Genomic DNA, 9,347 nt, shown 5'->3' with positions numbered 1-9,347 from the left:
AGAGGCCCCAACTTTGGTTAATCCTGCACTGATTCTAAGTTTGTATGTCACAAACTTTAACCCGTAAGGAACATTTAATACGAAAGATTTGCTCATACGTCGATACGTCAAATATTTCGCGCGTTCAATCCAATATACCATGCAAAATGCTCATTACGCGAGTGCTGACGGTTTAATATGACGCAAATTTAGAAGGATTACTCGTCACGCTCTAAAATTTGGAAACCACATTTTAAAATGATCTTTGTACTCCTTGGAGTCATATAAATCCAAGTGGTTGATTCATGTCATGGATTAATACTTTATTTTTCAAATTTACGGGCAGTTAATGGAGGGCGTTTTTGAATTAACAAAAAGAAAAAAAAACACTCAAATTATTTAAATTTTTTATTTTTTTCATTTAACATAAATTCGGTTGACACTTGACACAACGTATAAATACAAAAAAATAAAATGATATTTGAATGAAAATTTGCTGAAAATAAAAAGAAAACTTTTAGAAAATAAGTAATACAATTTTTAAAATTACTGATCTGAATAATATTTGTTCGAGTACATCCTTCGAGATGGACATACTCATGCTCCAAATACAATTCAGATCAATATATGAAAACTTACCATCAAATACTTTTCGTATAAAATACATTCCAACATTCATACCACCAAAAAAGAAGAAATTTGATAATGCTGATGAAATCATTAATGGTGTTGCAAAAAGAGATTTTATGCGTCGCAATGATCGCTTAGAAACATTCTTTTCTACATAATTTTTAAATAAATTTGTTTGGGCAATGCTTGTCGATATATTCTCAATAAGAACACCAAAATAATTTAAGAAACTCCATACAAATATAAATAATTGCATTCCATGCCAGATGAAAACAAATGAAAAACATAAAAATGAGGCGAATATTTTTGATGATTGCTTCCAGGCACGTGATTTACCACAAGGAATATAGATATACCTAGAAATCAAAAGAACTTTGGCTTCGATGGCTCCCCAAAAGGATTGGCATGGCGTTTATAGCAACAAATTTTATTAGTTTTGAATGCACCTCCCGTCTATTGTGACAAGTGGTCACATTTGTGAAACTCCTTCCTCTCTGGTTTGACGTCACATATTTATAGTTAGAAATAATTAAAAGGTTCTCCATAAGGGACGTCACGACGCTTTTTCTGGCCCCTTTTCGGTTGTCATTTCGAAATACAATAGTTATTCACGGATTTACATGTTTAAAACCATAGAGATAATACAGTTAAAGAACGCCAGAGGTCTGCTAGCCTGTAGGTGGATGCGATATGCTGGCAGTGTTCTCTCTCAATTCCCATATCGCATCCACTTACAGGATGGTTAAAACTTACCGAACCAAAAATAAATACAACCCATAATCGAAATATTTCCACATGTAAGAGTATAAATGTATTCGACCAATGCACTTTGGTGTTGGAGGTGCCTTAATATTTTCGAATTTCATAATTGTTGTTGATATTCCATATATTACCACATATTTTATGTGAAAAAATTGTCCCATACAGTAACCTAATCCATAAGTAGCCCAATAACTTTTATCCAAAACCTTTAAAAATAAAAATAATACTTTTATCTGATAAGAATGGCGAACCAATGGCACAATATTTTGGGCATGCCACCGATCACAAAGATTACTATGAAATATATTAGAAACGATCCAATATTGACCTACGTTGCTCATTAACGAACTCGGCCTCGCTTTTTATGTCCTGAACACATTTATAAAAATTTCAGCTTGATATCTTTACACAGACGGGTAGACAGACAACCCGAAATGGACTAATTAGATGATTTTATGAACACCTATACCAAAATTTTGTTCGTAGCATCAATATTTTTAAGCGTTACAAACTTGGGACTAAACTTCATATATACATGGTATAAAAATAAAACTTACCGTTAAATTAAATTGTAATGCTGTAATATATACATAATGTAATGATATTTCAATGAAAATGAACCACATAAAATATCTACATATTTGTACAACAAATATTTTAAATCTACACATAAAATTATTAGTACACCCTGTATCTGAATAATCATGTATAAAATTTGAATATAATTGTATTGGACCAAATACAATTGATGGTAAATACATCATATATGCAAATATATCAATGATATCAATGTTCTCTAATTGCTCGGCATCGATGTCACTACCGCCGCTTCTAAAACGTTGCATTCAACCATTTTCTAATATATATTTATTTACCAAAAAAAAAAATTAACTCTGGGAAAAATATATCCACTCTCAAGGCAAGATTAAGCATGTCTGGGCCCCTTTCAAATACTTTGGTGATGAGATCTTTAGATTTTTTTTTTCAAGAGTTTTTGAGAGTATTCCACCTTGCGCGAAATTCTTTTATGGCTTAAATTGTGATCATCGTTCGATTTCTCATAAAACTACATTAATTTACCTAGAGTTAATTTTTTTTATCGACTATTTCGATATCAATTATTACCGTGGTATTTTCGTTGTATAAAAATCTAATGTACAGCTCAAAGATTTTAACGTGAACCATGATAATGTTATCATTAACATGTAAAATGTTTCTTCATCAATATTAAAACAATCAATGTATATTGATGATCCTTCTGAACGTAAAACATTTATTAATAGAATAATAACGATATTTATGACCCATGTTAATGTACGATTATTTAATAAAATTAAAAGAATGGTTAGACATGGTTGAGTCCATAATAATAATGTTGAAAATAGACCAAAAATTTTTATACAAAAATATGTTGATACAAATATATACCATATTGGAATTAACTGGAAAAAAATATCATTAAAAACAAGTGAAAACAAACAATTGACTGAGTTAATTGTTGAAATACCATATATAGACAGTTTTGATTACACATACACACATATATAACTGATATACCCATATAATACATACTATACAATTTACGCCTAACTTGCGCTCTCATGAGTAAACAGTGATATTTACGAAAAACTGTTTCAAACAAAAGTTGTTTATTTTTTTATAAGGAACATTTTTTACATTTAAACTTTTGTACTATCTCTAACGGTTTACAAGATGGGTCCTGCGGTTTACAAGACCCAATTGACCTATGTTGCTTATTTACGAACTCGACCTCACTTTTTACGTCCTATGTACGCTGTAAAAATTTTAGCTTGATATCTTTTTTTGTTTTTGAGTTATTGTGTTCACAGGCGGACGGATGGACTGACGGACAACCAGAAATGGACTTATTAGGTGTTTTTATGAATACCTATACCAAAATTTTATTCTTAGCATCAATATTTTTAAGCGTTACAAACTTGGGACTAAACTTAGTATACCTTGATATATTTTACATATATACATGGTATAAAAACTAATATTCTGAATGCCTAAAAGATTAAATCAACAATTTCTTGTTCTGAATACGCCCATTTCAAATAAAATTTTCTGTCTAATGATAAATGGTAAGTAATCAGGTGGTCTAAATTGGAACTACTGAAAAAGTGATCCACTTCCTGTTTAATAGTACAAATTTGTATCACCAGTTGGCGGGACTTTTTTGATTTGAATTTGAATATTTTTATTGACCTTTAAAAATGGTATGTACATGTATTGCCGCCTGGTAGTCAAAATTATAACTATTGAATTCGGGACTTCTTCTGATTTTAATTAGTACAAATAATTATCGCCAGTTGGCGAGTTGCAACTCCCACCTATCAATACCTAATACTTAATTAATATGAAATACTTGCTACTAAATTTGAGAATACCTGATAAGATTTACATTTCCTTAATATTTCAGCAACAGTTAAATGAAGCACAATCCACGGTATTATAATTTTTAAATAAATTGTAACTAGTTCCCATTCATAATCAGGCATGTCTTTTGCACGATTTAAAAAGGGCCATCCTTTTTCTAAACTATTTGAATGATTCAAATCTGAAAAAGTTATTAATACAATCTTGATTATAATTTTGACTAAATCAACGCAACAAAGAATTTTAAAATTATTTAGAGTACTCTCTTGTGAGCGAAAAATGTGACCCAAAATCTTGTTTCCTATTTGAATGGAATTCCTTGATCGTTGTTCCCATTTTTTAATAATTTTTATTTGCAAATATTATTATTTATTTATTTACTTACCTTGTGATACTAAAAATACATTATAAATTGAATATCCCACCGAAACTATCCATAATACAAAATACGCGCCAATTTCTAATGTTGACAAACGTTCTTCATCTTTTGTATCTAATTTCATCATAGTTTATAATCACATTTATGATTATTATTTTCAAAAAATAAAACTTTATAGAATGATTGATATTATTTGAACACATTTATTGAACGTGAATTATTTTTAATAAAAATGAACGATTTTATAAAATGTAAAAAGTGTCGATTTAATATAATAAATGTATCACAAACAGTAAGCGAACATGGTGATGAGAGCGTGTGTAAAGACTCGAATCATACACAGAAGTTGTTCATACCTGAATCATCGTATTCATCATGGATTTTAGAAGCAATCGAAAAAAGTAATTGGACAAAAGGGAAATTTTATTGTCCAACATGTCAGAATAAATTAGGAACGTTTGATTTTGTTTCAAGTGGCAAATGTTTTTGTGGACAATATTGTGTACCGTCTGTTATTTTAATGTCAAGTAAAATTGATTATCCATCTGTTAATGTAAAGAATTTAATTAGTTGATAAACAATTTATTTATTAAAATAATAATAGTTTTATTTTCCTTTCAAAAGAAACTTGAATCAATTCATTTTCTCTTTAGTTTAACTCTTAAATAGAAGAACGTGAAGGTTATGTACATCCAAACTACAGGACTGATTTTTATATGATTTTGAAGTATCTTCGCTGAATAATTTCAAGTCTGTTGGTATCATGAAACAGAAAATATATCACGTAAGTGACTATATGAAAATATTTGAACTGCCGTTTCAAATTTTCAAAAAAGATTTTGTTAGGAAAATTAAGAGTAAAACTTTTCGATATATACCATAGTTTTTCGAAATATCGATGCCTAAAGGTTTAAAAAAAATAACTTTTAGAAGAAATACATGTTTTCTTAACACTAATACCCATTCCTATTCTCCACAAAGCAACTTGCTCCCCTCTGCCATCGGCTGGCGACGCCCTTGTAATGTACTGAGTTTTATCGACCGACAATTTTTACTACTATTTTGTTTCGACAGTTCAGAATATACTGAACTCTTGGTTTGGCCAATTGGCTTATGTCTTACGTTCTTTTATGTACTGTTTTCAGGATTCGTAGATCTTTAGAGATATTTTAGATTTCCATATTTCCTGGTCAATCATATTAGATCGAGAGCCAGATGATTTGTATACAATTATTATAGAACGGCTGGAAATATTTTTTTATTGATAACTGGGAGTTGCAACTCGCCCACTGGCGATAATAATTCGTACTAATTAAAATCAAAAGAATTCAGTAGTTATAATTTCGACTACCAGACGGCAATACTTGTACTTACAACTTTTTAAGGCCAATAAAAATATTCAAATTCAAAGCAGATAAATCCCGATATTTAATGTTAAATACTCCGAATTTCAATCGCCAATAACTCGGGGAAAATATTGATTTCGAAATATACTTTTATCAATTCCCGTTGTTATTTTCAAAAAATTTTTTAATACTACCTAGACAGGATGGTTACAACTTTCTGGGTAAAAACACCATTTGACACCATATAACTTTTGTTTCTTAGGGTCTTATCTACTTACCATCAAATTTTTAAGTCAATTGGAGTTATAAGAAACAATTTAGAGGTTTAATTCTCTTATACTGTACTGATCAATGAATGCGCGAGGCAGAAGACAGAGAAAATTGGCAACTATTAGGGGAGGCCTTTGCTCAACCAGTGGGCTCTTATTTGCACTTAAAAGAAATAAATAAAACAAAAACTTTACTTATAAATTAACATCTATTGACTCTTTTTAAACTTACAATATAAAATTTTTTTTTTTTATCAAATATTTCGAATAATTATTTTTTATACAAACATACAACTTTTCTCGTCGATTATACATCAAGGAACAAAATTTTCACCGTGTATGAAAAATAGCAAAGAAATTATTTTACATCGTCTGCGTCTCGCAGATGCCTTTTGTTGTTGTAATTGACAATAATAATTATTAATAAAAAAAAAGAAAGTAAATTAATCGTTAATAATAATAATAAAATAAAACAAAATTTTAAGTAACTCGTTAACTATTTGGCATGGAACTATTTTTTTCCTTCATCATTCACATCTGAAACAAAATTAAAATACACAAATTTAGTCGCATCAATAAATATAAATATTATCTCAGATAATAAATGAGAACTCTAGGATATATTAAAATAAATTTCGATTTTTGCCCCAATTTCCTAGATAAGTTGTTTGTATTTTTAAAATACGTATTTTCGACTACCAAGTAGTCGTCATCAGTAAGAATTAGCTAGTCGTGATTACTCTTATTATGAATGTTACTCTTTGCTAATTTGGTGGCGGACTGCACTTTGACAGATACTACAATTTGAAAGATACTGTGAACAGTATAAATTGTAGACACACTAAAGTATCATTGTGCAGTCCGCCACCAAATTAGCAAAGAGTAACATTCATAATAAGAGTAATCACTAGCTAATTCTTACTGATGATGACTACTTGGTAGTCGAAAATACGTATTTTAAAAATATAAAAAACTGATCTAGGAAATTGGGGCAAAAATCGAAATTTATTTTGCATCATTGAATGTTTTTACTCGGAAATCCTCAATAACATCTCCGATTGTGATTATTTTTTTTTTTTTTCAAAATGATTCTGTTTGTTTGTTATTTAAAATCAGAAACATTTCAGATGGGGGAAATAATCTTGAGGGGGAATAAGCAATAGCATAATGTCGCGACAGATATATCAATGCCCAGTCTAAATCGATAATGATAGAAGATTGTAATTTCAAGAGGATATTGATTTCATATTGTAGGTGTCACATAAGAAAGGGATTTTTCATAATTAATCAATCCCTAAAAGGGTGAAATAGGGGATGAAAGTTTGTATGAAAATCCCAACTTTCTAGCATGTATTGAATTGAAAGACGTAATTTTGGGGAGTTTTTCCTATTTTCCGGGGGGTTTCGAATGGTTAAAGTTGTATGAACATGTCTTACAACATATATTATTATTAAGTGGAATTGGTTTTGAGCGATTGCCAAGATTTTGTGTTTTTATTTTCGATATTTAAAGTGTCTGGCAGTAAATACTACCGACAGAAGCGGTCTGGCAGTGTTAATTTTTACAATACTCAGACTGTAAATAGTTTGAATACAATTTTTACGTAGTTCTTGTGATTCCTGAGAATTGGCATTCGACCCAAGCCAAGCTAGCGGATATTTATACGTTCAGTAGTCAAAATGGCCGAGCGCGGTCTAAGGCATTAGTCTTAGAACGTTGGACTATCAAGACTTAGGTTGCGGGTTCGAATCCAGGCAGCGGCAGTGTGAACAATTTATAATTAATGGTAGTTCCAGAATTGATCACATTGTCGTCGCCTTGGATAAGAACGAAGTAACCGACTTTACCCACATCAAAAATGTGATTGAATAAATAAAGATTAACAAATAATGATGTGGGCCGGCCTCTGTGATAAGGCGTATGCCATAAAAACGGAGGTTAAACCCCCCATTATTACATTTATACGTTCACTGTACTCACTTATTTTGTCCATCAGAAAATAAGTAAGGTCTGGGGGGCCCTGGAATGTTAGTCTATAATGTTATTAAACGTATTGATTTTTATTTAAAATGACTTGCCAATTTTTGGCATTGTAAATGATTTTAGTACTAGTTCATTAAATTTGGCGCCAAAATTAACAATTTTATCAAAAGCTAAATAAAATAAGATAATTAAAGCCTTCAAAACAATAAAAATACTTGTTTTCTAAAAACTAATTCTAATATTTTGTAAACGATAAAAATTACATACTTTTTCCATCACACGCAACAATCTTGACTTTATCAACTCGAGCAATTTCTTGTACTTCTCGAAATTCAACATCATTTAACATAAATGTCCATACATTATCACAGAATCGGTATGTATTTAATTTACCGGCTTTAAATGTTAAACGTGATTTTACTCGCGTAGCTAAAGCTTGATTAATATGTTTATCAAATTGTAAAAGCACTTTAACTGCTAAATTTGGTGTTATTTGTCCATACTAAACAAATAAAAAAAAAACATATTGTGATAATTTAAATTTTTATCGACATTTATTTGTGATATTTATTACCTGAATTAATTCATCCAAACTTTCTTGTAAACTATTACCGATGGTCGTATTTCGATATAGTTGATAAGACATCTTGCGCTTCTCGTGTCTCTCTATCAATTACAAAGAAACACTGCGCACTTCAGATCGGTTATGAATAGCTTTTATATAATACGTGATATTTATGAAATTATCAGGTGGCAACCAGTATCGACATGTTTGAATGTTTAAAATATGGCGCGAAACTATCAACAGGTTAAATTAATTATATTTCTTCAATAAATTCAAAATACAAATCAAAGTAAATGATTTAAAAGTGTTTAAATTGAAATTAAATCACAAAAAATTTAAATTTTCTGTATATTGTGTTTTCAATTTGTTCGATTTTGACTCAAAGTGAGATTATTTTCTATGATATAGCCCTAGGGGTGGATGACTTGTTTTCCTACGCGTAAACTTAACAATATAGTAATTATTATGAATAATATTTTTTAATAAAATACCAAAATAATTTTAAAAGTGTTCATTAAATTTAAAAAAATCGGACATGACCTCTATGTACATTATAAAATTATAGTATAAAATATTGCAAACAAATTACTATTGAAATTTTATTATACAGTATGTTTTGATATTTGTAATTTTTTGATAAGTATTTTTCTTGTAAATTTTGGTATTTTATCGTGTTTTATTTTTTGTGTAAAATGGATTGAACAGACTATCATTCTTGATGTGAGCATAGTTGCCGAAATTCACAGTTTAGCCTTTCAAATTTTCTATTTCTCATTCCTTTGTACTTTTTTTCTGTCTCAGAAAATTCCTGTAAAATAACATTTACAAAAATATCCAAATATAGCCAATCTAAATTATTTATATATTTTATATTTATGTCCTATGATCCCGAGAGGGACGTAGGGCCTCAACAAATGCTCGCCAACGAACTCGATTATGTGGCATGGACTTGAATTCTCCCCAGGATTTGCCTTCTTCAGTAATTTCTTGCTCCTTGGTTCTTCGCCAGGTATGACGAGGTCGGCCCACCTTT

At 29.9% G+C, this 9,347-nt stretch overlaps 3 protein-coding genes across 3 annotated transcripts; 1 reads left to right on the top strand and 2 right to left on the bottom strand.

Moving 5' to 3' along the window:
• Positions 1-197: 197 nt before the first annotated feature.
• On the bottom strand, positions 198-4,407 carry LOC123294212 (protein-cysteine N-palmitoyltransferase Rasp). Its single transcript, XM_044875324.1, has 5 exons — positions 4,157-4,407; positions 3,783-3,952; positions 1,363-1,577; positions 619-965; positions 198-211 (listed from the first exon to the last, which is right to left on the bottom strand). Exons 1-5 carry the CDS (start codon positions 4,275-4,277, stop codon positions 198-200), a joined length of 867 nt encoding a protein of 288 aa, XP_044731259.1. The 5' UTR covers positions 4,278-4,407.
• On the top strand, positions 4,271-4,724 carry LOC123294211 (E3 ubiquitin-protein ligase RNF180-like). Its single transcript, XM_044875323.1, has one exon. It carries the CDS (start codon positions 4,383-4,385, stop codon positions 4,722-4,724), a length of 342 nt encoding a protein of 113 aa, XP_044731258.1. The 5' UTR covers positions 4,271-4,382.
• Positions 4,725-5,955: 1,231 nt separating this feature from the next.
• On the bottom strand, positions 5,956-8,459 carry LOC123293585 (transcription initiation factor IIA subunit 2). Its single transcript, XM_044874454.1, has 3 exons — positions 8,324-8,459; positions 8,017-8,251; positions 5,956-6,302 (listed from the first exon to the last, which is right to left on the bottom strand). Exons 1-3 carry the CDS (start codon positions 8,393-8,395, stop codon positions 6,277-6,279), a joined length of 333 nt encoding a protein of 110 aa, XP_044730389.1. The 5' UTR covers positions 8,396-8,459; the 3' UTR covers positions 5,956-6,276.
• Between the last annotated feature and the right edge of the window lie 888 nt (positions 8,460-9,347).

This window comes from Chrysoperla carnea, chromosome 2 (genome assembly GCF_905475395.1).
Source record: "Chrysoperla carnea chromosome 2, inChrCarn1.1, whole genome shotgun sequence".
Taxonomy (NCBI): domain Eukaryota; kingdom Metazoa; phylum Arthropoda; class Insecta; order Neuroptera; family Chrysopidae; genus Chrysoperla; species Chrysoperla carnea.
This window is presented reverse-complemented; position numbering and strand designations above follow the sequence as displayed.

Bases quoted from the DNA above. Each gene is read 5' to 3' on its own strand.
- LOC123294212 (XM_044875324.1), bottom strand. From the start codon at position 4,277: ATGATGAAATTAGATACAAAAGATGAAGAACGTTTGTCAACATTAGAA. The intron at 3,953-4,156 runs GTAAGTAAATAA...TAACTTTTTCAG, and splicing joins TGTATTTTTAGTATCACAAG to ATTTGAATCATTCAAATAGT. The intron at 1,578-3,782 runs GTATTCTCAAAT...TTATTTTTAAAG, and splicing joins GGAAATGTAAATCTTATCAG to GTTTTGGATAAAAGTTATTG.
- LOC123294211 (XM_044875323.1), top strand. From the start codon at position 4,383: ATGAACGATTTTATAAAATGTAAAAAGTGTCGATTTAATATAATAAAT.
- LOC123293585 (XM_044874454.1), bottom strand. From the start codon at position 8,395: ATGTCTTATCAACTATATCGAAATACGACCATCGGTAATAGTTTACAA. The intron at 8,252-8,323 runs GTAATAAATATC...TTATTTGTTTAG, and splicing joins GTTTGGATGAATTAATTCAG to TATGGACAAATAACACCAAA. The intron at 6,303-8,016 runs GTATGTAATTTT...ATTTTGTTTCAG, and splicing joins TGTTGCGTGTGATGGAAAAA to ATGTGAATGATGAAGGAAAA.